Source organism: Cheilinus undulatus, linkage group 5 (assembly GCF_018320785.1).
Source record: "Cheilinus undulatus linkage group 5, ASM1832078v1, whole genome shotgun sequence".
Taxonomy (NCBI): domain Eukaryota; kingdom Metazoa; phylum Chordata; class Actinopteri; order Labriformes; family Labridae; genus Cheilinus; species Cheilinus undulatus.
In genome coordinates, this window is record NC_054869.1 from 33,831,063 (window position 1) to 33,859,044 (window position 27,982).

The following is a 27,982-nucleotide window of genomic DNA, read 5'->3' on the forward strand; positions in this document are numbered from 1 at the left end:
TGTTTTTACTGATTCCTCCTTTGGTGGCTGCTTGGCTGTTACAGTGACCCCAAGATCCCTGAATTTTACTCCACCATTCCTCTTTCACAGTGCCAACAAGCATGATAAAAGAAAATCAAACACATCCTTTTAGGAAAAAGCAATCTAAATCTTTTGTATGTTAAAGTCCCTGTTAATTGAAATCTGAAATCTGTGTCTTAACACACTAGATATATTAGAATAAGGTTGCAGTAAACATGTGAGAACACTGAGATCTATGTGATTAAATTTTTTTGTTTAGACTGTTAGAAAGTTTTTTACCTCTGTCCTGGCTTGGTTTACTTGGGCAGGGCAAATACAGCACCCCACGATGTCACAGGCTGCTATGGGGAATTACCACACCCTTTAACACAAGGATATAAAATCACAGAGCAGTTTAACTCAATACAGTCTGTTGTTAGTTGATGCGACTGTCTTCATTGAAAGATAACAGCCAGCTGCATGCTGTGTTTTTGTTCATTGTAAGGGAAGTTTACCAAATCTATCAGCTACAGTGGCCTATGGGTCATTAAAAATATCATAAGATTTGTGCCAGAAAACAGTAAATTTGATCATCAGCTTCTTTCTCTATGCTCTGGCAGAGCCAGGCAGCTGCGTTATGATCAGAGGTCACCGTAAGGTCCGGTGGAAGGCTAATAGCTGAAGTGCTTGTCTATTCTTCACTTGAACCAGATGCAGCAGGAACATTTAACCTGCTGAAGGTGTGTTTTTATCCATTTTTAACTTGTCACTAGTCCTGGATGAGCTGTGACTCTCTCTTTTCATGCAGCCTCAGTTTAATCCTTAATGTCCATTAGTGTCACAATGTTAAAGTTTAGCAGAGTACTCTGTGATAGACTTGGTCTATTCCTGCCTAGTCTGTCACAGTAAAAGACCCCAGTGCTAATTATCATTGAAGACTTTTATTTTTAAGAGCAACATCAGGAAATGGAGTGTTTTCAGCAACAACTTAACAACAAAGCCATCTCATAAACAGGAGACATAACTTCACATAACTCAGAAAATGAGATATAAGGACACCTGAAGAGTCAAGTACATAAACTGTCCGTCTGTCTGTCTTGACATCAGTTAGATTTTTTTTCTCGGTTGGCCTAAAAATGGAGTTATAATATAGCTTGATATCAGGCAGATGATGCCTCCAGTCAGGCTGTAGCTTTTGTTTTAATTTGAGAGGATCATATTTCTCGTGAGTGGGCGTGGCTTCAGCAAATTCAACCGACACGCCCACACTATCCTAGAGCTGATTTCACTGCCTCATTTTTCATGATTTTGAAGCTTGATTTAATAAACTCAGAGATGTGGTTCATGACTGAAATTTGGCCTGGTGGTTCGTGGATGGATGGTGGAATACAGATTTTTTTATCACTTTACAGGGACTTTCATGTCTCCCTTGAGAGGTGCTATCTTGTTTTGAAGGTGCTTTCGACAGTCAGGCACATTTATAATGGAATGTTAAAATTAAAGTAAGAAAACAAAATTAACAAAAAGAAAACAAAAAGGAAAAAACTTTTATAAAGACACATACCTCGAAAGCAACACACCTGGATAAAGCATTACAACAAAAGTAGCTAAAGAGGCCATTATTATCAAAAGAGGAAAGTGTGGTATTGTTGTTTCACTAAAGCTTGCCAGAAGAGTATTGGGAGTATTGTTTTTTGCCCATATCATGGTGTCACATACTTTTCTAAGTCAGTTCCAGGGCTGGTGTTGGGCAGCTGGTTCAGTTGTTTCAATTTGAGAACCATCAGAGAATATTTCCACAGGCTGAAGCTGGCCAGAGACCTACATCATTGCATCACTTTAAATGTTAGTTTGTCTCTCTGTTTTCCCTGCAACACTAGCCCTTGTAGCTCCCTCAGCTGTCTTTGTACTTTGTTCAAGGCCTACTCAGCCCAGAGACTGCTCATCTGCCAATCTGCTCCTTAGGCTGCTCTTCTTTTTACATGTATGAGAAGGTTGGTTGGCCTTCCATTGACGGGAGATACAAAAAAATTCAATTTTGTATATTTAGGGTTTTTAGTGGAAAACTACCACCTTACACTTCAAACTTGATGGAGTGAAATTCTCATTCTGCTGACTGGATGTTTTTAAAGCTCCTCAAACTTGCACTGAACTTGACAAAACTACATTATCCTTTAATGCTTGAGGCCATGGAACATCCTCTAACAAACGTCAAGGAATGAAGTTCTTAAAGACTTACATTTCTTTGTAAATCTTTAAGAACTTGTTACCAATTGTGACTTTTGGAGTTCTACAGTTTGTTTGTTTAGAGGAGGACAGTGAATAAATGGGATGAGACAGGGAAACATACAAGAAAGGAGCCACGGGCTAGAATTGAGCTTAGGCTGCCCACTTGGCAGCTAGCAACTGTGACTAGGCTAGTGATTCCCAACCTTCTTTCCCTATGCCCCCACCAAAATACCTATGCATAAACTTTCCAATGTTATGACATCGTATAGGGCCACTCTAAGGAATAAAGAGGATCTGTTATGTTTTTAGAAAATTTCAAATTTTCAATTAAAAAAGTTGTAAAATATTTCAGAGGAAAAAATAAATACATTTCTGACTTTAAAATTTTTACTTTATGTGAACCAAAACTTGTAGGTTTTTAGATAATAAAGTTGTAAATAGCCACTTTTATCAGTAGAAAATAAAACCAAATTAAGCTGTTTCCTTGCACAAGTCCTGAAATTGAGAGACAGTAAAATTATACTTCTTATTGGGCCTGATCAATCAGGAAATCCTTATGATTTTAGCCCAGAATCATTGAATTGTTATTATAAACTGGACCTGTAAAAGACATTTCAGTAAACTGGGGCTATCCAGCCACTGTTTTCATTATAGTTTCTTGTACATTTTTTGGTTTAGAATGAGTGCCTTTTACAGCTTTTCAAAGTCTGAGATTTTAAGTTTTTCCTCATAAATGTGTGACTTTTTAAACTCTGAAATTCTGAGTTTGGTTTATTGTAAATATATGACTTTATAGTTTCAAAAGTTACATGTTTTTTCCATCAAAAATTTCAACCTGTTGCTTCATTGCCAGTGGTTCCCTACCTGGATACCTCAGTGACCTTCTGGAATTGATTGGTTTGAAATGAAATAAAAAGAAACATACATCTTGTTTTCCACTGTTGTCTTGTTTTAAGCTTTGTTGTTTACAGTTGGCACTCTTCCTAGTAATTTTTTACTCCAATTTTAGTATTTAGAATTTCTATGTTAAGAAATAATTATCTAGCAAAAATGTAAAATAAGTAGTCATTAGAGGGAGAAAGAAATTGTGCAGCGTAGGATTACGGTGGTGGTTCAGTTTCATGTCTCTTAGTGTTGATGTTGTGTATGTATATTAAGTATTGTCTGATTTGCATTAACTGTATTTTCTGTTTTTGCACTCTCTGCATTCAGGCCAGAGGTGTGTGAGAACCAATGCCAGATTCTAATCAGAGACGGCAGACATCCTGCCATCGACTTACTGATGGGAGAGCAGAACCAATATGTGCCCAACCTCACTGAACTACAGGTACACACACACTTACACTGGCTCATTCAGAGTCTTGTGAACAAAGCTGTGCCAAAACAAACATTTACTCACTTAATACCTCATTGATACAGTTTTGAAACAAATATATACCATTGCTTATAATCATGAATAAAAACACACATGATGCAGAAACACAAATATCAGCATGACACCACACACACCTCCTTTCCTGGTGCTGATGTGGGTGTAGGTTAATCTTGCAACACAAGCAGAAGCCAATAGGAAGAGAAGCCAAGCCTTCAAACCACCCACCTCCTCAGCTGTGCAGGACAGCAGGAAAATGTCTTATTCTGTCTCTATCCTTAGTCTCCTTCTGCCTAAGTCTCTGTTTTTCTTCTCCTCTCTCCTGCTGCAGGGTGACGGCAGGAGAACCATGATAATCACTGGCCCTAATATGGGGGGCAAGAGCTCCTACATCCGCCAGGTGGCCTTGATCTGTGTCATGGCTCAGATGGGCTCTTTTGTCCCAGCTTTTCAGGCACGTCTTGGTGTGCTGGATGGCATTTACACCAGGTATGTATGCACTAAAGATGTACAAAAGAAGCACATCGGTCTGTACAATATTTACATGCTGACAGCTGAAAGTAGCTTTAAATTCGAACATAAAAAGGTTGTAGAAAGAGAGAGAGAACAGGTGAAGAAAGTCATACATTAATGTAACATCAGGGTAGCCCACCTGAAAAGCTGGAATGGCTTAATTGATAATTTAATTTAATTTGGCTCTAGGTTTTAGGTACTGGGGACTCATTTAGGACTCAAACACGGGTAATGGGGACTCGACTCAGACTTTGACTCAGGTAAAGAGGACTCGAGTTGGACTTGACTCGGATTTTTCTTTGGTGACTCAGACTCAACTCGGACTTGAACACTAGGGACCCGGGACTCGACTCGGACTCGGGGTTTGGTGACTGAACTACAACACTGGGGTGAACTGTAGAAGTAGAAGAGCATCCACCCCCTCTCCAGGAGTGTGGTTCAGGAACCAGAGCTGTGCGTGAAGGTGAGCCCAACTATATCTAGCTGTTAACGCTCCACCTCCCGCACCAGCTCTGGGTCCTTCCTTGCCAGAGAGGTGACGTCCCATGTCCCCAGAGCCAGTCTTTGACATTGAGGGTCAGAGCACCTGGGTCCCCACCTTTGCCAGCTGCCCAGCCTGCAAAGCACCCTACCCCTATAAGCCCAGAGGGTGGTGGGCCCACAGGGTGGCAACTCCATCTTTTTTTGTTCGGGCTGGGCCCGACCGAGCCCCGTGGAGATAATTCCGACCACCAGACACTTGCCTTACAGCTCCCTCCCCAGGTCTGGCTCCAGGGGGGTGCCCTGGTATGTCAGTATTGCATTTAGATTTTTATCATGATGTATTATGTTGCATATCCTACCAGGAGTTTGTTGCCAGAAATGGCAACACTGTTGCACTTTCCTTTGGTTTGTTTCATATTCACACTGCTCTCTTGGTCAAGCGGACAAAACCGTCTGAACACCTACAACCTCTGCCCGTTAGGGGTGCTGTTACCACAAACAAACGGCGACCAAGAAGAAAAGAAGGCATAGAGGAAGACGAAACTCCTTCCACCAGTCTTTTTTCCACATAAACAATTTTAAAAAAACACAGAATTTACACTGTCTTGGGGTTTCTGCTCTTGCATTGGGCCATTACGAGCAGCCAGCGAGGCGGTGAGCTGTCCAACATGTTGTTCTTAACATGAGACGGATAAACAAGCACGGGCTACGACGTGTTGCTATGGTTACAAGACGCCAAGCGAGGTACCGACATGTATTTGAGTGTATTAAATCACATATAAATCTGTATATCATTACACTTTATGCCACTTCCTGCCTTTTGTTCACAAGTTGGTATGCTTTGCTTTTTCACCTCAAACAAACCGCACCAGGATTTGTTTGGAAGCAGACTGAGACCCCCTGTTTTCAAGTGGACCAGAGTCTGCTTGTTTGGTCCACACCAGAGTTCGTGTGAGGTTTCACACCACTCCAAATAAACCAGACTATCCGGGAAAACAGACCAGAGTTTGTTTAAAGCGGACCAAACAGCTCTGGTATGAGTGTGCCCTAAGAGATGTGTTCTAGATTTTTTTATTGACAGAAAGACAACATGGACAGTGACCATGACAGTACTCATGAACCTCAACATACAGTCACCTCTGCAGGTCTCTAGCATAAGATTACTGGTAATATTATTGTGAGGGAAACCTAAGGACAAATAAGGGAACTCTTGCTTCTTTCCTTGAAAAAACCTTGTTCACCTTGTGTCCCCTTCTTTGCCAGTGACATGGCTGGGATTATTTCTAGGCCTGACATTCACAGTAATCCCATCTAATCCTATTGTGCTCCTCAACATACAGGATGAGGTGTGTGTGTGTAGATGAAAACGGGTTGTTGCAGCTCTATTGTTCTGTCATGATTTGTAAAATACAGCTTTTTGTATTGTAGGAACCCTCAAACAATAAGACTTTGTTGGAAATGATGTTTCATTTGCTGCTGGTTCTTAAAATCGTGGCAGTGTGCTCCGCTTTTCCTTTCCAGCCCTGACTACATACAGTAAAGTGAAGAACACAGGCCAGTGTATAGTCTCTGTTATTCTGCCTGAGCTGCAGTATGTGATTAGACCTAATGGCTTGCAGATGTGTGTAATTGTCTTTCTTTGTGTGTTCAAGCATGTTCTTATGTGTTAACCCAGTAGGAGCCAGAGACCTGTCAGCACAACATGTGTGTGTTCATTCATTTGTGTTTTCCTTCCTCCATCCTTCAGCGGAACAGTTGGCAGTTTCAGCTTCATATGAGTAAATTCGTGTTATTTTGGCCGTTGTTCCCATGAGAAAAGGTCAGCTTTGGTAAGGGGGGTTTGGAGTAAGCCTGGTTAGGTTCATGGACATCATATGAAAATGAGCTCATTAAACCATTAATATGATTTAACATTATATTGTATGATATGTTGATACTGCATTATATCACATCCTATTGCATTTTCATACTGTTAAGCATTGTGGCATTGTGTCACTAGACATCTCATCATATCATTTCTTATTGTATAGAGGGGTTGGAAATGAACTTTTTCTTGTTGTGTAGCAGGGTTGCAAAATTAACTTTTTGCCTAGCTGCCCTGGGCTAGTGGTTTCAACAAGACTAGGTTAAAACCTAGTGTATGGCTGACTGCAGCTATCCGGGATGCCTGTTGAAATGCCTGACTGAATTGTGAGTTCTGGCAGAGCAATTTTTGCTGGAGTGTGTAATTGTGCTGTCCCTTATGTCTGTGGGTTAAGTATCCCAAAAGTTTAAAACATAAAGTCCTGTTGGCAGGAAACAGCTAACCTGACAAGCCAGATCTACTCTTATCCATTGCATGAATATATTTGACATACATCCGGGAAAACTTATGAAATAAATAACAGTGCTTTGTTGAAATATTTCCCAAATAAATCAAACTCTAAAGGGAGCATGGGGACAATAAATTAACCATAAAACTGAAAGAATGACTAAATTTTAGATAATGTTTTGTTTAAAAGCAATGTTACATAACCTGGTACCATCCTTATTTATATGGACTTTAGAGTAACTGGTGACTTAAATTTATATAGCTCCAATTTCTCCTCCCTCTCCGTCTCTCTCTGTGGAGAGTGAATGGTACACAGAGCCCTGAGCAACTCCATCCTCCCTTCCCCTCCTGCTTGTCTTTTATCGCATCTGATTTGCTACACAGAAACACATGACCCTACACAGACACACCCAGTGAATCACAGCGTAATGTTGTTCGCAGAATGGTGAGGAGAAAATATCCTCCCTTTATTCTGTGCCCTTTTGTGCTGGCTGGGCACCAGTGTTGGGCAAGTTACTAAAAAATAGTAACTTGTTACAGTTACTACTTGCAAAAAGTAACTGAGTTAGTGACTGAGTTACTGCTTTGTAAAAGTAACTAGTTATTTTTAAAAGTAACTCAGGTTTTATTTTTTTTACTTCAATCCTCATTGTAGCCTACACATCACATTCCTGTGTGTTGTTGTGGCTGTGTGAGAGGAAACAACTCTATTTTCATATAACATTGTAGCCATTATCATTATGTTGTAAAGTGGTGAAACAATATAACTCAGTAGAAATGTTTCTCAATTTTTGACAGTGTTAAATCATTTGCACACCGTTTAAAAAGTTTAAACTAGCTGTACTCTATTGACAGAGAACAGATTAAATCCCAGCTCCCCTCTAAATTTCTTTCTGCATCACGGTCCTCTCTTGTCTTATGTTTTTTTCTTTCTCATTATTTTTCTGAAGGCAGCGGACTCTACAGCTTTTATCAGTGTGTCTTTTACAACATACCTTGCTATTAGTCTGTTAATGCTTCCTTGGTGACACACTCTGCAGCTGGCAGTGATTTAAACTCTAGCCGTGGTTGTTTACATGAAGTGATTCCTTCCTTCTTGGTCTGCCAGGCTAATGTGAGCTGTACCTGGGTTAGCGGTGTTTGTAGTGTCCGGCTCTCTGGAAACTAGTTTAGTTGTAGCGTGTGTTTAACTCAGTAGGCTACTTCGTAAGGTTGGAATAACTGTTCTTGGCAGTGGAAATGTTTACTTCCCTGTTCTTTTTCATCCTTTATCCCAAGGAGGGAGAAGTAATGCTGGTGTTTCCAAGACAGAGAGCTCACGCTGCTCAGCCATGATGTGTGTGCACGCTTCAGTGTCTGTGTTTGTTTGTGTGTGTCTGCAGAGGCTCTTTCACAGGATGCTGATGTGCTTACGTCCTGTCACGTTGTCCGCGAACCGGACGTTCTAACCTTCATCAATGAGTTGTCGGCTGTAAAAGTAACGAGTAACGTGTGATTTAAATTCTCAGTAACTGTAACGGCTTTACTGATTTTAAAAAGAGACGTGTTACACCAGTTACCATAAAAAGTAACGAAGTTACTGTAGCACTACTCCCAACACTGGGGGGGACGCATCATTACAGGAGATTTGCAAAACTAACCTCGCAAAGCAGATAGATCCGCCCGTTTCCATGTTTCTAACTAGCAAGTCCATCTGGCAAAGCTCCCATCTGAATCGTTTGGCCCCGGTTAAAAAGTGACAGGACCAATCAGCATTGAGGGTTAGTACTTTCGGGTGTGGCAGAGTCATGACGTAAGCGAGCAGCAACAAGAGGCTGGTGCAATTATGGAGGAAGACATTAGCATGGATGCTGCTAAAGCACCAGTTTTATCAGAACGTGACGACATGTCTGTTAAAAGAAGAAAAAAGAACAGCAGTGAGTTGTTTTCTTTTCAAAAACAACAAAAGTCATGTACTGACATGTCTTCAGTTACCATGGTTTGCGTTACGCAGTTCTCTATGGAATTTACTCCTCGGTAGTGGCTACGTCACGTATTTTGTTGCTCTGATTGGCCCATGAAGATGTGACAGACAGAACGTTCATCCAGTCACCCTCTGAGTTTTCTTTTCAAAAGCTCTGCCCTTTCCAAAACCATGTCTATGAGTGGTTTACTGGATGGATGTGTGAAACAAATCCATCTGGCTTGCCAGGTTAGTGTAAAATAAGATCCTCAATGACCTTTTCACTGGGATAAATAAACTTCAGGAGCTTCTAAGGTAAAAGGGGCTTAAAAATCAATATAAACTGAGTGATTTGGCTTTTCCATCACCAATAAGTTGTACAAGTACCTGAGCTGATTGTTTGTTGACATGCAAAAGGGCTCAGCTGGACTCGAACAGAGGAAGTTGCAACACAGCTTTTTCCTTACAGCCATTTGTCAAAAGAAATCTGATTACCTTTTCTGTATCTAGAGAGATTTTAGGTAGAACAACTATAAAACAAAAACCCTTGAATTTGGCCAACAGTGAATGCATGTTCAGCTAAGTCTTTGAATAGGGGAGTCATTAGTGTCAGGTACGGGCAAAGATATGAGCGAGAGTTCAGGTTATAGAATGACTTCATGTAAGTCGCTGGCGGTATATACCAGGGGTGTCAAATGCACGGCCCAGGGGCCAAATCTGGCCCATTGCACAGTTCTGCCCGGCTCACAAAATCATACCATATTTTTATCATAACTGGTCCACAAGTATGAGGTCTGCAGATTCCCTCCGATATAAAAATGTAAACCTAACCTTGATGATATAAAATATCCTTGTTAAGTCATAAAAATTAAAAAATGTAGAGTAGAAATAATTAAATGAAAAGTCAGGAATGTGGAAAATCAAGTTGTGTGTTTTCATTTGTATTTTCAATTGTGCATCTCACAATTATGACTTAAACTTGGGATTTTGACTTTTTCAATTCTAAATTTTGACATTTTATCTCACATTTTTACCTTTTAGATTCACAGTTATACATCTTAAGTCATATTTTGACCTTTTAAACTCATGGTTTTTGGCTTTTATCTCATATTTTAACCTGTGAAAGTTATGATTATGACTATAATATTTTGGCCTTTTAAACTCATGATTTTTGGCTTTTATCTCATATTTTGACCTTTAAAATGCATGATTTTAAATTTTAACTCAGAATTTGGCCTCTTAGACTCATATATTTGCCTTTTAAAAACATTTTGACTTTTAATTTTGTGTTTTCGCCTTTTGATCTTATAAGTTTGGGCCCTTAAACTTATCATTTTGGCTTTTTTTAACCTGAAAAATCATTTATCATCAGTGCTAAGTTCTTTTCCCCCATAACTCATCAATAGTGAAAGTGAGGTTGACAGTTTATGGTTAAGTGTTGACCATGTTAGGCGGACATGCTAGACCTAATTTCAGAATCCAGCCCCTGTTGTGATTGAGTTTGACACCCCTGGTATATAGAGTAAGAAAAGCAGTACATAAAAGGCTCATGTGTCTGCACATGTGTGTCCATGTTGTTGAGTCAGGTCTTTGATTTAGATCAGAGGTTTCCTCTCAGAGAAAAAAAAAAAAAAAACTTCTTGGAGAGATAATTAATGTCCACAGAGAAAACACACACTATCAGCTGTCCTCTCCTCACCTTCTCTGTTACCTCTGCCGTCCTCTCTGATTCTAATTGGACCACTCGGCGTCTTTTTACCACAGAGCGTTTGATCCTGAGGAGAATGTGTTTTGATAATAAATGCCCGATCAATTCCCACTGCTGTGCGGACGCAGCGGTGGAGATGCTTCATCTTGTGTGTGTGTTTTTGTGTGTGTGAGAGATGTGGTGTGTTTATGAGCGAGGGTGTTACTCGAGAGCAATGAGCAGACTTTGTGGGTCCAGGTAATGAGTTGGTGCGTGGGTGTTTAATGGGATATCCTGTCTGAAAGGATCTGGATGATTGATTATCAATGAGGGTAAAGTGAATAATCTGCAGACTAGTTTAACAGAGTCTTGGTTTTACTTGGTGCTACAGCGTTTTTATGAATATGCTGCACAGTAGATTGAGCATAATTCTGTGCTTGCATGCAGCTGCTGTGTGATAGTTTGGTTTTTTTCTTGTTTGTATTGAGTCCTGAAGCTTATAGAGCACATTTTTCCATCCCCTCATGGTTGTTATGGAAACAGCAAAAGGAAGTAGAATGTAAAACTGTGTTTTGAAAGGGACCTTTAATCGACCATGGACTCCTAGCAGTGATTATAAAGTGTTTTACTAAAGTCTTTTACAAGCTCTTCTCTCATGGAAATGCAGTCAGACTTTTTTTCTCCTTTTTGTTTGTGTGTGTTTATGTGTGTATGTGTGTGAGGCCTGGAAATGTGGCTGATATCCAGAAAATCCTCACAAACATTGATGAGTGTTTTGGTGCCAGCCACTTTCTGTGTAACATCCTCACCCAGGTGGGTGTTGCATTCCGATGTGAAACATGTTCAGTATGTGGGAAAATGTTGTATCCTAAATCCACTCATAGGTTCCTTTAGTTTTTATGTAAGTGTTGAACTATACGAGTGGCTGTGCCATCTTGTAGGCAGTGTACAGGCAGCTTAGGCCTTTAGTGTTGTAGTGTTTCTGTATTGCTCAATAGGACTAGAAAATCAGACAAGGTGGGCGAAAAATCTGCAGAAATGGAGAAAATGATCGATAAAGTTATTCTGAAGGCACTACTTGGCTGTACATATCAACGAAAGAAGATTCTGTCTTGTAACTGATGTAATTTTTATGTCCTTCAGCTCTACTAGTTTTTCATATGAAGCAGAATTTAAAAATCATCATAAAACAAGCAGGACAAACAAAACACAGACACTGAATGTCCCCAGTAGGAAGAAAGTGCATGCTGAATTAAAGAGAGAAAAGGAAACACATTAGTGATTTACAGATAAATCTAGCTTTGAAACTGAAATGCAACAATAGGACAAAAAATTCTGTTCAAATGTATGATAAGGCATTAATGGGCAACTTGAAGCTCTTGTAAGTTGTTTTTTGCTCATTATGAAAAAGACCAGAATTTATAAAGATGTCTTTTTATCACCTAAAACAGCCAACAAAACCATCAACATAATGACAGATTTTTTACTTTGAAATACTTCTGTTAATGTTTAACTATTGAAATGTTTATCCAGGGCTGCATAGCGACGCAGGGGTTAGCGCTGTTGCCTCACAGCAACAAGGTCCCTGGTTCGCTTCCCTGTCAGGGCCTTTCTGTGCGGAGTTTGCATGTTCTCCCCATGCATGTACCCGGGATTTCTTCAGGTACTTCAGCTTCCTCCTACCACCCAAAACATGCTCATTAGGTTAATTGGTGACTCTAAATTGGCTGTAGGTGTGAAATTGAGCATGCCTGGTTGTCTGTCTCTATATATCAGCCCTGACATTGACTGGCGACCAGTCCAGGGTGTACCCCGCTGTGTAGGCTCCAGCCCCCCCATGACCCTGAACGGGATAGGCGGCATAGAAAGAGGATGGGCGGATGGATGTTTATTGTCCTAAACTGCTACATAGGAAACATTCCATCATTTAAAAAACATTTCTTAACTGAGGCACTAATGTCCAAATAGGGCTGAAAAACTGGTCCATGCATTGATATCCAGCAGATTAGATTAATACAATGCCCCTTTTGTTGGACCCTCTAAAAAGTCAATAGGAAGGTGATAGTTTATTCAAGATGCACTAAAAGGGAAAAAGTTTGTGCAGATTAGTGCTTGGACTTGTGCTCATTTGCTTGGTTCGGTTATAATAGGGCTATCATAAGTATATAAAACTGGATGGGCTTGAATTGAATGTACAGGGATGTTTGACGTCAGAGTGTAGTTAATTAGCGTCAGAAATTTTGATGAGCTATTTTTGTGTAATTAGTTAATGAAAATGTATGAGTTATTTTGTCAGTTCTGTTGAAAACATGTTCCTGGAGTGGTGTGGGGTGATAATAAATGGACTCTATTTTCAGAATGGGCTTGTTTGGCTGCAGGAGAGAACAGCAGGACACCCAGCTGGTGCAACGTTGCTGTGTTAACTGTTCATCTCCTCATCAGTGGACAGGCAGAGCGCGTGAACAGCCGTCTTCTCATCTGATTCTTTGCTTTCTGATGTGCAGTATAGATTGTACAGCTATAATTTCCCCTGGGTTAAAGGTATACATGCAGGCAGGCGCTATAAATTGGCTAATGGCATGCAGTAGCATGTCTGACATACACACCCGTCCTTCATGGCGTGTGGGGTTACCATGGTTACTCAAGAGCTGGAGGCTCATTCATTGATAGGTAGTATGTTGAATGTTAATCAGGACAGGAAAAGACAGATTTAGAGGTGAGAAACAGACTGGCAGAGAGAGCTGCTTGCTGGTCCAGCTGAAGTTTTTATCACATGAGTCACTGCTCTGTCTGTCAGTCAGACTCCAGTCTCAGAGGAGCTCTGAGGCTTATGGAGAATTCAACAAGTGTTATTATATCTCTCCGCTCTGTAAATATTGATTGACATGGGCTTAACAGGTGGCAACAAGATATTACTCATTCCAATATGTTAGTCTTTCTGATTTTGTTTTTAATTTGATGCTGCACTGCCTCAGGCCGGCCACACACAAGACGATATTCAAACGATTTTTAAAACATAACAGACCACAGAAATCAGTACAATTTCAAATGATTTCATCTTTAATCCTCTGAATGCACACACTAGACAACTCAGCCAGACTGTCAGTTTACTGGAGACCACACACCTGCCGACTTGCCAATGACCTAAGGTGATCAGGTGACTCCAGAAACAAACAAACAAACACGGATGTCTGTCGTGCCCTCCTACTGTCCCTCCACAACAGGTGGCCCTGGCATGCAATACAGGTGCAGCAAAAATCATATCATAAACAAGGGAAAGACTCAAGATAAAATCCTGGCTGGAAAGAAGCTACAGATGTGTTTATTGATGTGAGCAGTGAAAGTACGTATGATCCAGCTGGTGAAGCTATCCTGTCTGCTTGCTCTCATTGGTTGTTGTGGGTGCTTCATCAGAGGCACAACGGCACGACACGATTTGGAGCAATAAAACAATCGTGTTGAGACCACACACATCAGGATTATTCAGACAAGTATTTGTTTGTGACGAGCTTCTGCTCAGGACACGCCCCCGCAATTGTTGGGGGAGGCAAATCTTGCCTCAAATCGGGCTTAAAATCCTGAAGTGTGTGGCCGGCCTTAGCGAGCATCATGCGTGTTTCATAGGGCCTTTTTTGTATAATTTTTGCCATTGTTTACAGAACAAAGCACTTAGAAGTTCAGCATCCTGCCTGTTATTGTAAAGCAGATGGATTGGTCAGATTCTGCGTCTGTCATCTGGGAAATCCATCTTGCAAAGCTCCAATCTGAAACGTGGCAGGTCTGAAAGCGAACCTGATGAATCAGAAGATTTAAGGGGAAAGAGCTGTTAGCTAAGGGTGAGGTTTAGTCATACTAATTTACCCACAAATAAAAAGAAAAGAAAAGTTTTACATGTCATGACGTCTGATCTTTTAGAAGCATGTCTCTTATCTCAGGTGTTTTCCCAGAGATCCAAGGAACAGCTGTTGTTAAGCCCCCCTTAAGAAAAATCTAGAATAGACCTTTTTGACCAATTACAGGCTTATATCAAATCTCCCCTTTTAAACAGTTAACAGCTGCTTTTATGTCTTCCAGTTAGGTTTTGACCGACTTTCGACCAATCTCAGTCCTGCATTCAACACAGTCGACCAGAATATTCTGCTCGACCGACTGGAGAACTGGGTGGGACTTTCTGGCAAAGTACTAGGGACAGGGACTGTTTTGTGTCAATAGGTAAAATTAAATCTGAGTGGCCAAAAATTAAATGTGGTGTCCCCCAAGCTCCATCCTTGGACTGCTTCTGTTAACATCTACTTTGTATGGGAGGTTTCCCAGATAAATGTGAAATATATCAATGTAATGGATTTATTATCTATCTGGGGTGTTGGGTTACCTGTTTTGTGGTTCTCAGCAAAAATGCAAAGTGAAAATGATTGTGAAAAGTCATTGTGTCATGCTACCAAAGCTGAGATAAGGTTAATTATATACACTTTCTTTGCAGTTGAAAAAAATGGAATATATTTTAATTTACCCTTATTTGGCAATAGTTACTCTGAAACAGCAGCGTAATATACTTGTGCTGAGACCAGTGTAAATGTATTTTTTGGACTCTCCACTTGCTCCACGTACGTGCACATGCATGCTTGCTTGCATAAACGCACTCAGAAACACACAACTATTCAAAACAATTCCAAAAGAAACGATCGATGCCATGAGTCGGAAAAACACCATGATGCTGTTGTTCAAAGGAGCCTCTGATCAGCACCATGGACAGCAGCCAGCACAACCTGATACACTGATCTCACAGCCTGCCTAAAACCACCTCAGCCTGATTCAATTAAACTACCAAATATCTGAAATTTATCTGAAACTGGTTGAATCAACAGTTCACACTGTACTGAAGAAAAGCACAGATGCTCCATACACATCTACACGTTATGGAAAACAGCATCTGGTTAACTTGCATCATTCAAAAAAATATGATCACAAACACAGTAGGTGCACATTTTCCAGCATTTGCGATAATCAAAAGTAATAATAATACATGAATTAACAGTTGAAATAGGCCCCCAAAGTGGGTGGGGCCTGGTACATTGCACCAGTTGCACCATCAGTAGTTCCATCCAACCATCTTCTCCTACTTTCCAGGGCTGGGTCATGGTGGTAGCAGGTTAAACAACTCAACCCAGACATCCCTCTCCCCAGTGACACTTGCCAACTCCTTCTGGATGGACAGGATATGTAATCTCTCCAGCGCATTCTGGGTCTTCCCCAAGGTCTCCTCCAGCAGGACATGCCCAGAATACCTGCATAGGGAGACCCCTTGTATCTGCAATCTCATTCATTCGGTCATTACCCATAGTTAATGACCATAGGTGAGGGTTGGGAGGTAGTAAATGGTAGTAAATGGAGAGCTTTGCCTTTTGGCTCAGCTCCCTCTTCCCCGCAACGGTCTGGCACAGCGCCCTCAGTACTGCTGATGCTGCACCAATCCGTTCTGCAATGTCACACTGCCTTTTACCCTCCTTCGTGGACAAGACCTGACCGTCCCAATGCCTGCTGGATGTCCTCAGCTGAAGAAGCCAACAGAACCAAATCATCTGCAAAAAGCAGAGATGGAATTTTGAGGTCCCTGAGCTGGAAACTCCCCTCCCCCTGGCTGTGCATCGAGATCCTGTCCATGAAAATCACAAATCAGAATCAGAATCAGAGACAAGGCACCAGAAATGTGTCCTGCCATCAGTAGTTATGGCATAGATTTAAGAGCAGCTATTAGTGAGCCTGGTCCTCATCTGACTTAATCAGAATGCAGTTAAAGCATTGCCATTAATACACAGGCCTCCATGCAAGACATGGAATTTGTACATGACATCAGGCTTTTGTGATATTTTTGTGGGAAATGTTCATGACACAATTATGATAAAACAACCATGAAGTGAACAGCTGTAGCCGCCAGGTTAATTTAATTACTGTTAAAATTGACTTTCACGCAAGAACATATTGTTTTCTTATTGCTGACCCCTTTAAGTGGCCAATATGATGTTTTCAAACACAAGGAGCAAGCCGTAGGTGACTTCCCCCCCAGGAGTAAATAGATTTGTTCAAATTGACTCTCTTCATCTTCACAACAGCCTGAAGAAAAGTGCCTAACCAAGAATGATCAAGTAGAAAGCATTTTCATTGAGTAACAGTCTCAGAACCCATCAACTATCCAAGGCATTTGTACTAAACTCCTCTTAAGTTGTTAAGTACTCATTCTAATATGAAAAATGTAATCTGTTCTTTGGAAAAGAAGCTCAAATTCTGTCATCAGCGCAGTCTGTATTTTTGCTCTCTTCGTCTGATTCATAGAAATGTTGACCATATTACTGTTGTTAGAAATCAATCAGTAAACTTTAAAGCAGGTTTACTCGACAGAGCAGTGCTATTCCTAACATACTAAAAATTATACTCGATTTTACTCAAAGTGAAGTTTGCAGCAACCCTCAACTTCTTGAAAGGTATACTGCCTGGCCAAAAAACAGTCACCACCAAAAAAAGGTCACACACTCTAATATTTCGTTGGTCCACCTTTAGCTTTGATTACAGCATGCATTCGCTGTGGCATTGTTTCGATAAGCTTCTGCAATGTCACAAGATTTATTTCCATCCAGTGTTGCATTAATTTTTCACCAATATCTTGTATTGATGATGGGAGAGTCTGACCACTGCGCAAAGCCTTCTCCAGCACATCCCAAAGATTCTCAATGGGGTTAAGGTCTGGACTCTGTGGTGGCCAATTCATGCGTGAAAATGATGTCTCATGCTCCCTGAGCCACTCTTTCACAATTTAAGCCTGATGGATCCTGGCATTGTCATCTTGGAATATGCCCGTGCCATTAGGGAAGAAAAAATCCATTGATGGAATAACCTGGTCATTCAGTATATTCAGGTAGTCAGCTGACCTCATTCTTGGGGCACATAATGTTGCTGAACCTAGACCTGACCAACTGCAGCAACCCCAGATCAGACTTGTACAGTAGGCACTAGGCATGATGGGTGGATCACTTCACCTGCCTCTCTTCTTACCCTGATGCGCCCATCACTCTGTAACAGGGTAAATCTGGACTCATCAAACCACATGACCTTCTTCCATTCCTCCAGAGTCCAATCTTTATGCTCCCTAGCAAACTGAAGCCTTTTTTTCAGTTAGCCTTACTGATTAGTGGTTTTGACCCTTCTTAAATAGACTAACATCTTTTCCACGACCACAGGATGTGTCTTTCGACATAGTTTTTTTAAGAAATGAGAAGTTACTCATTGCATCAGCTGGGGTTAAATAACTTGTTGCCAGCTGAAAGATAATGCAGTAATTATCCAATAGGAGGCTTGTACCTATTTGCTTAGTTAAATCCAGGTGGCGACTTTTTTTTTGGCCAGGGAGTGTATTTTTGCTTGCACACGTATATCTGAAGAGCAGCTTCCTTGCTCAAAGCATTTGTTTGCAGCCAGCTCATACATTTCTTGTTCTGTTTTCCCTTAAAAATGAAGTAATATAAAATCAATCAATCAACCAATCTTTGTTTGTGTAGCACAAATTCATTACCAGTTATCTTAAGACACTTTACAAAGATGGCAAGTCTAGACCGTTACCAGTGTTGTTTCCTGTTATGATAAAAACTCTACCTTATTGTAATAGACCAGTGTTGTTCACCATGAGCACAGCTCTAGCAGTATTTATCCCATTACAGTGGTGACATAAACCTTCCCTGACTATAGGGCTGGATTGTTGGGCAGATCAGACTCATGTTGACAGCTCTCAACCGAAGCTGCGCTGGGGTTGGAAAGGGCTAGAAGGAGGGAAAGGGGTGGAGAAAGTCAAGAAGAGGAAAGGGACAAGAGAAACAACAAAACAATAAATGAAAGACAAATTTATGGCAGTTGTGGCCATAAACTTATTGCCAGTTTTGTTGGAGATTACTTTAATTTTATTGATAATGGTAGCAATCTCTGATAGATTATCAGTAGCAGCTTTGATTGATGAAAATCAATCAAATTTAGCATTAGCAGCTAGTATGGTTAATAGATGAAGCAAGGGTTAAAAGGTGCCTGGGATTGTTTTTATTCTCTTCAATTAAAGTAGAATAAAGTTAAAGGGGGAAGTCCAGAATTCACTATTAACATCTTATTCTAGCTGAGCACAACTCTCAGCAAAATTCAACAACAGTTGAGACAAGAGAAAATCTAAAATCTACAGGAAATCCCTATAGACATTCAAACACAGCAAAATGTTTCATGGTTCTTACTTAAATTCTCTCGTACAACTCCTATTTTTTTGACAACAATAAGAAAAACATCTTGTCTGGTGCTTTTAACTGACATAACCTATCGTAAAGTCCTGGAAATCACTAAACTCAGGGCTTTTGTAAATGCATCTTTTTTTCCCTTTCTAATGTCATAAACTAAAGGGAATAAATTAAATGCTGTGTAATACTGAAGAAAGATATTAAGTTTTACAATACAGTTCATTGCCCTGGCAGTTAATATCTCTCAGTATGGTTTCCTTGTACTTCACTGCTGTCTGATATGGTTACCATTACCACTTTTGTGGTGATCTTCAAAGTGGTTATAGAGATTTGTATCTTGCATCTTTATATTCAATTCCTGACAGACTCGATGTTTAAGATGTTAAATCACATAACATTTTAAACATAATAATGGTGAGTAGTACTGGGTGGTAGTAGACACTTTAGCTGTAACTTTTTTCATCCTGATTTACAGACAGGGAGTCCATCATTCCCTGGCCATTGTCGCTCTGCCCACAAAGCGTCCCCACTTCTGACTTCACATTTCTTTAGTTAATACAAAGCTACACTGCTGTGTCCTGCTATAGCTCAGTAGAGCTAATGTAGCATAGCCTGGCTATACATGGTGCAACAAGTGTTTTGGTCCATGCAGGTTGCTCCAAAAATAAGTTTCCAGCTTGTTTTATGAACGTGAGAACGGAAACACAAAGATGAACAAGGCCTAAACCAGTAATTCTCAACTGGTCAAGCCTCAGGACTAACCATCAACTCCTTAACGAGAGGTTGTGACCCACATTTTTTTTTTTGACCAATCAGATATATTTGATCAACAATAATGCAGTTATTGTTGCATTATTGCATAATGCAACAAAAGTTGTGCCGCAATATTTTTTCTAGGCACACATTCGCCACCCACTTTTTGGTCCCACCCCACCTGTTGAGAACCACTGCCCTGTACAATTAATTAACTGCGACTTATAATATCAATCTCACTGTTGTCACAGTATTTTTCCTGCATAATCTTTCCTGTGAAAACTGTGGCCCCTACTCTACAACTGTCAACCAACATTATCAACCAAGGGCATGGTAACTAGAGAAATGGTGACTGATAAAGGAGTGTTGTCAATGAGAAAAAGAAATTAGTGATTTGTTTAACAATTCAATCTAATAAATAGGGGAAAAACCTTATACTTCAGTGAACAGGTTGTCACTCTATAAGTAACCCACTCATACCTACTATTGCTACCTCTAACCATTCTTTAAAAGTGAAACTTATTAAAGATTTCTTGTGTCGTAGTGATTTCAGAGCCAGCAGCAACACACAACTAATACTAGACCTGGTTGAAGCGCATGGGACAGGCTCAGAGATACATGACTGATTGTGAAATAACAACTACCGAAGGCCAAAATACTGTCTGCGCTACAACAGTTTACACTGAATAGAGACCCTAAGGCAGCTCATGACATGAGAGGATTTTCCAATCACTGATGGAGTAGCCTGCACTGAGTCCTAAATTCCATCCACCCAAAAACTGGGTCCTAACATTCAAAGTCATCTACCCTACCTCAGTAAACTGTTGTGGCAGAAACTGTGCAAACCCCTCCACAGCTTCTCCATCACTCTGCAGCTGAGATTTCACTGTGTTCTGTACTGTTTTGAAAAAAGACCCTGGAGGTATTGCTACTCTCTCTCACTCTCCTCTTCCATCTCCCTTCGTCTTTTCACTGTAAGTCGTCCTCCTGGAAGAAAAGGAGGAGCAGGTTCACAGATAGAAAAATAGCAGTTTCTAGATTTATCTGTCTGTGGGTGGTTTGTGGAGTTTCTGGAAGAACAACAGCAGTTTGTAAATTTTCTCAGTAGCCTCAACATTAAGAAAAACATTTAATGATTAAAATAAATCTTTGCTTGAATTCTTGTGTCCTGGCAATGACAAGTAGCAGTACAATTTATTGTTTAAGACAAAAAAACAAAAGAACTCACAAAACACAGGTCAAACAGATCCTGGGTCAGTGCTGCAAGTCATTAGAGTATCTACAACCTTAAGCAATTTTTCTCTGCTAGTGGATTACAGAACAGGCATCCATGAGTTGAGTCCTGATCCCCAGTGCTGTTTGGTGCATGTCTTCCCCTCCCTCTCTCCCCCCATATTTCCTGTCTCTTTTTTCCCATTAAAGTAAAGGCAAAAAGCCTAAAAAAATCATACAATTATTTTGTAAAAAAATCAAAATAGTCAGACCTTTGCATTTTATCAATCGTCTTTGAATAGGGAAAAGTGTTGTGTGCCACCTAAGTGTACAAAATATGTACAAAAAAAAAAAAAAAAAATTGGTCAGTCTGATCCTACTTCTGACATCCATCTTCTCTTTTCTCATCTTATTTAAAATCAGGATGGGGGCTTCAGACAACATCTACAAAGGTCGTAGCACATTCATGGAGGAGCTGACCGAAGCCTCAGAGATCATTTCCCATGCAACAGAACGCTCATTAGTCATCCTTGATGAACTGGGACGTGGCACCAGCACCCATGATGGAATTGCCATTGCTTATGCCACCCTGGAGTACTTCATCCGAGATGTAAGTTTTTGTTTGTGATGGAGACTAACTCAGGAATAAAGTTTAATTTGATCTTTGTAAAAAGGAAAAGTAATTGAGAAATACAAGGGAGGATGCTAATTTGACAAGTAACAATTAGTGTTTTATGCTTAATTACCTAATGCATAAATATGGATGCGATTAAAAAACTCCTGTGCTGTTGGATCTTGAAGTTAGTCCAATTAACACAATACCGCTCAGGATAAGAGTGTGTTTGTGTGCTTATTTGTTTACATGCAAGTGTTGTACTGCATGTTCTGGTGGGCTATGTAGGCTTTAGTGGTTGTTTGTTCTGCATTCAGATATAGGCCTCCAGAGAGGCCTCAGCAGCAGAGCAGCTCTTCAGAACTAAGAAGAAATGTGGACAACCTTGATCTACAGTGTTAATATGCTGATATAGATCAAGCTTCAGTTGAAAACAGATATAGTGACCCATAGACAACTTGAAGAGATCTATGTTAATTATTGCCGCAGGTCTTATTTTATTGTTCTGAGAAAACAGATGATCTTGACTGATGACAGCTTGTCTAATGCCCAATTTTGTTCTTTAGAGGGCTCAGATGTGGTCATATGAGTCAAATACATTCGCTAATTACATGCTTCCAACTTATTTTATTAGGTGTGGAAATTATGTGTACAGAAAGCAGAAAGGCTCATTTTTATCCAAAGTCTGAGACCAAAGGCCAGACAAGACCAGCTTCAGGTTGATTGTACACATGGAGACCACAGGGAGAGACAGCGTGTATGTTTGTGTTTCTACTGGGATTTTGTGTAGTGGCACCATCAGGAGCCCCTTGGGTGTTGCTCAATGTTGTGTATCTCCATTTTGAAAGAACAGATGAGTGGTGCCCTGAGAGAGTAAGAGACCGAGGAGTGGCTTGTGTTTATATCCTTATATCCCTCCATATTATCCTGTGGAGACTTTAGAGTAACTGCATCAGCTAATTCGGTATGAACATTAAGATCGATATGGTACCAGGATGAAATCCTCAGAGTGATTGGAAGACATTATTTGCCATCTCATAAGAACCATGCCCAGACATTGTCAGGAATGTAAGGGTTGCTGTGATGTTATTCACCCAAGGTGGGTCCGTTTTTAATGTCAGTTTTTTACTTTCTAATTTCCACTGACAATTCAGTAATTGTAATCTCAACAAATTATGCGATGCACATCAATTAAGATTTTCAATAAGAACCACACAAGATATAATGTGTAAATTAAGTGTTCCCTCAATTTTTTTAACAGTATATTGTACATCAATGTTTCTAGCTGAATCTTGGACATGTTATACATAATTCTACAATGAACCTTTAAAGGTAGAATTTCATACCCCTTTTTGCCTTTGAACACAGTTTCTATTGTCTTAAAAACACCTCTGTTTTACTTTGGTCAAAATTTGAAATGGAACAAGAACCAGTGGAGGTTTTTGACCCTGTATAAATCAGCTCTTAACAGCCTGTTTTGAACCACTTGGTTTTGTGACCCTTGCATGAAAATCAGCTAGTTTTTATCTCACCCCTCTCTCTCATGGAGTGTGCTGACACAAGTACAGCTGTGGATTGTCCCTCCATGGCTGTGCTAACAGATTAATAGGGCTGACAGCTTCAAGTCGATTGGTCGATTAATTGATCGGAAAGCTTTAGGTCGACCAAGATCACCCTGGTCAGCGAATCTGAGGGATGAGGAAAAGAGACAGGAGCCCACTGCATAAACTTTGTGTGTATTGTTAGAGTAAAGACACAATTTGGTGATAGATTTTTCGTTTTATTTACCATTTAACTCCAGTAGTACTGATGTTGTCATTACACTGTTAGAGAGAAAAGAGGGATTTATTCATTAACATTAGCTCTATAAACATCAGACCCCAATGTGATACTACAATATGGACCAAACTCTAACTGTTCAATTAACTTCTAATAATGTTGCAAATATTTGCCTATTACTCTGAGTATCAGTAAATATGTAAGGGGTGTCCAAACTATGGCCTGTGGGCCAACTGTGGCCCTTGGTCCTTTAGAATTGGCCTGCAAGAAATCCATTAAAAAGGTCCACATAAGAACATAAAACGTGTGTTTCACTCTCTTTCTTAGTTTGACTAGGATTAACAATATTGGGGTTTATACAATATGGAGATATTTACAAATTAAATTTAGCCAATATCAATACCAATATAAAAATACATAGACCTAACACTTCAGTCCTTGAAACACAGTTAAAAGATGAACAAAGAAACATACTTTAGTCTCTAGAACACATTTAAAGTGTAAGTAAATAGGATAAACACAGAAAAAGACTTCAGCTGTCTGTTGGTCCTGCCTAAAGTAAAAAAAGAAAAAAAAGAATGATAAAAGGATTACAGCAGCAAATAGCAGCATGAATGGAGCTTATTTGCTCCTCTGTCTGATCTATCTTAAGTTCTGATTTCCAAATCATATTGTTCTAATCGTCTTTAAGCACCAATACTTCTATGAAGTTAGTCAGCTTCCTGCAGGTTGCTCTTGTGTTGTGTCTGAATGTGGAGATGAACCATCAGCATCTCTCTTCTCTGCTGCACCCCAAAATCCTTAACAATGATTGGCTGCTTGCTTTGTTAGACATTAATGTAGGGCTGTAATTTAGGCTGTTTTTCAAGTACTTTCACTTACTAAGTATATATTTTGGTTACATGTTGGTAACCATATGAGAAATATTTTATATATTGTGCTACATGTTTTAAATTTAAAAGCTTTCCAAGGACACGTGTTGAAAATTAGCACTTTGCTATAAACATGTACAGCGGTGCATCTGGGACCTGTGTATGATTAAATGCCACAGCATCAATGTTACTGTGTGTCCATGTCAAATAAATGCTTAATAAATACAAAAAAAAATTTTGTTCTGTGCTACAAGATTGTAAACCTCTGTAGCACCAGTGCTATGTGTATGTATGTGTGTGTGTGTGTATGTATATATATATATATATATATATATACATATATATACACACAGACACATTCCAGTTAGTGAACCAATTCAGACAGTGAATGGGGAAATCACTGTGTGCAAAGCAAAGGAGTTGCAAAAATCTGCGAGAAATGCCGCAAGTATTTTGCCAAGGTTGGCAGGTCTGATTCTCTGTAGGGTCACAGTTTATGAGCAGGAAAGAATTACAGTGAAGTTTACACATTCAAAGACAGACCCACTGTAGGCTTTGTGCCGTTTTCACAAAACACAGTGGAACGAGTTGTTAAAGGGCTTCATTTTTTTGGTACACTAAAGTACACAAAATTTGTCTTCCATTTATTGTTTTGTTGTTTCTCCTGTCCCTCTCCTCTTCCTGCTTTCTCCCACCCCCTGTCTGTCCTTCTGAATACTGCTAGTGCTGAGCTCATGGTGATTTGCGCTGGTTTTTATTCAAATAGGCCACAAAAGACCGTCTAGACCTGCCATCTTTGTAAAGTGTCTTGAGATAACGTTGGTTGTGAATTGGCGCTATACAAACAAAAGCTGATTGATTGATTGAAAAGTACTCTATGGGTGCGCAGATGGCCTAGTGGTCTGGGGTGCTACCCATGTGCGTGGGCTGCCTGGGTTCAGGGTTCTGTGGCCCTTTATCGCATGTCTCTCCCCAATCTCTCTCCTGTTTCCAGCTCTGTCCACTGTCCTCCTCTATCGGATAAGGGCACGAAAAGCCCCCCAAAAAATCTACTCTACTCTAAAAGTACATAAAAGTACAGTGCATTTCTTTTCTCAGCATGTTACACAGTTACATTACAAGTTACTTATAAAAGTTATGCTACCTAAGTGCAAAGGGTGCTTTCACACTAGGCCTGATTGTTTCGAGATGCACCACAGGGCAATTGCTCCCCCTCCCCTGTCCCCCGTCTTGCTTTTACACTGGCAGCATCGATCTGTGCCCAGGCCCACTCACATATGTACTCAGTCTGTTATGGCAGAGGACAGTATGCACGTAGCTGCCAAGGAGGGGAAGAAGCAGCAGCTACCATGCTTATAACTGGCAAAGAGTCCATCCTGCCACCATGGATGTTTTAAAATCACTTTTTAAGATGCCAGCAAAGACTCCGGACTCCGGACTTGTGTTCATCCATAAGGGGAGTCAAAACAGACCATTTGTTGACTTTATTCTGATGATTTCCACCTTTTTTTGAGAAAAAATGAAAAACTTCTGTGCCAGGGGAAGAAGTTTGCTTTTATGATGACGTCATACAGTAGACACCACTATCTGTCCTGTATCTGGGCAGGATTGCATTCACATCGCATTCGGACCTTGCCAGAGTTCACTTAAACCACACCTGAGACCAACTCCTTGAGAGGGCCCAGGCCCGGTGCCTGGGTGCAGGTTGTTTGTATCCACACTGACACGCAGTACCAGGCCCTTAGTGTGAAAGTTCCTCACCCTGATTGGTTGTTTAATTCAGACTGTACAAGTTGTTGAAAAATAAATACAAAGTGGCAAGGGCACATCGACACAGGTCAGACATCACCTTAGTTTGTAATTGTCAGTGACAAGTAATGACATTTAAGAAAAAAACAAAATTCTAATGAATTAATGCCACTTATTGCAGCTTAATCTGACGGTAAACTATTCAAATCATGTCTTTGGAATTTGGCCACCTGATAGAGGGAGAGTGAGCCTCAGGGTGCAGCTCTACTGTCAGTCCAGTAACAGAAGCCATTGATGGGTATTTGGACTTTAACTATTAAAGCATTAGAGCACCTTTCACTGCCTCTGCTCTTGGTAAAAGCTGCATCAAATCTCTGAACTCCAGTGTTTAGGTACTTGTTTATTTTATGCATTCTGAGACCTTAGTCAAAAATGCTCAGAATTGCCCCAAGCTTCCCCTGTTCAAACACAGATGAATAAACATTTATCTTTGAAAATCCCCTTCCAGTTTTCATGTTTCACCAGTTCCACATTAATCTTTGGACAGAATCTCAGGGTTATGTAATCGTTCTGGATAACATAGAGTGAAAATGTGTAAGTAGCAGTAATGCAGGACAGAGCTGCTGCTGCTGGCAGGAGGAGGGAGCTCTCTAACCACCTGTTGTATAACCGCATTGATTTGTAAGAAAAAGCCTTGCTATTAAAGGAAAGGCAAACAAAAGGGCACAAAAGAAGATATGCTTTACAGCGATAGGCCTCCTCAGTACAGGAAGACCTGCACAGTCTTTCATACTCGCTCCTCTTCCTCCTACTCATCATCCTCCTCCTCCTCCTCCTTCTCCTTGGCAGAATCAGCCGTTCCCATCAAAAGTCAGACTGCTCCTCCTTTGACTCGGTTGTTATAGTAACACACCTTTCCATGTCCCCAGCACTCACCTGTGAGGTAGTTAAGAATGTAGATGGGTTTCATAACAGGGATGAACAAAAGAGACAGCCTTGATGCACAGAGAGAAACAGAAACAGCGGAGGAGAGAGGATCACTAAGACAAAGAGTTTCTTCACTGAGAAGTGGCTGCTGAAATCATCACATGATTTGTTTCAGTCTGTGTTTGTGATTAAACTCATTGTTGACATGCACACCATATACTGTCCTCTTCTTTAGCTGTTACTCATTCTCAGACTCACTTAAACTCATGCTAACAGTAGGTCCTGCTGTTAGCTTGACACCAGGCTTGGCACTACACGTCATCCTACACTCAAACCATGACTCAGACTTGCATGAGACTGTACAAACAGTGTGATTCTGCACTGTAATAGCAGGAAAAACTCATTCCAGCTTTTCACTTGGACTAAGAGGAAGGACTAGAGTTCATAACAGCTCTCTTTGGCTGCACACTGATGGATAAATTTGTCATCAGAACGTATTGCTGCATGTGCATAAATGGTCAGATGTGCAGAAAAAAGCTCCTACAATGATCCACAAATGATCCAGTGAACTCTTAGTTTGTCTACCAATCAGGGCTGCTTGATAATGGCAGAAATCATAATCACAATTAATTTGATTGGTTTGAGACCCTGCTTTTTGTATATTCTACTTTTTGTGTATTATACCGTATTCATACATTATTAAAATCCTTGACACATCAGTATTTGCAGGGAATGTTTTGGATTTGTCATATATAGATAATTAATGGATATAAAAGATGATGGAAACACTGAAACTTCACAAAAAATCTATAACCGATACATTGGTAGTCAAGGATAATTCAGCTGAATAAATTGATTTTTTTGTTTGTTTCTATAATTTAATTTATTCCAGGTGTCAAAACAGATGTTTAACTAATTTCAAATGTGAACAACAAATCTAAGTCATCTGTTATTTTATAAGACAGTTCAGTACATATAAAGCTTTATTTTAAACCTGTAAAAACACTTCCACCAGAAATGCTGACTGAAGTTTAACACTCAGGAGATTTGTCCAGGTGAAAATTCATTACAGTTGAAACCAGAAGTTTACAGCCACTGTATAAAAGACACATAACCTGTTTTTCCTCATTGTCACATCACTACACTGGGATTACTCATGATTAATCACAGCATTTCTTTATAGTTTAAGTATATTTTTATGTTTTTAAGATGTTTAAAGGTTGTTATTGTCAAGTGTTTTATTTTTATTCTTTTAATTCTATGAACAGGACATTGA

General features: G+C 40.1%; 1 protein-coding gene across 2 annotated transcripts in view; it reads left to right on the plus strand.

The window, feature by feature from the left end:
• The window catches only part of msh3 (mutS homolog 3 (E. coli)), an 82,578-nt gene that overhangs the window by 40,834 nt on the left and 13,762 nt on the right, over positions 1-27,982 (plus strand). For both annotated transcript variants that reach the window (XM_041788210.1, XM_041788211.1), the window contains exons 19-21: positions 3,442-3,556; positions 3,933-4,090; positions 21,190-21,376. In XM_041788210.1, the coding sequence (XP_041644144.1) occupies positions 3,442-3,556; positions 3,933-4,090; positions 21,190-21,376 (460 nt within the window). The remainder of the gene's footprint in view (positions 1-3,441; positions 3,557-3,932; positions 4,091-21,189; positions 21,377-27,982) is intronic.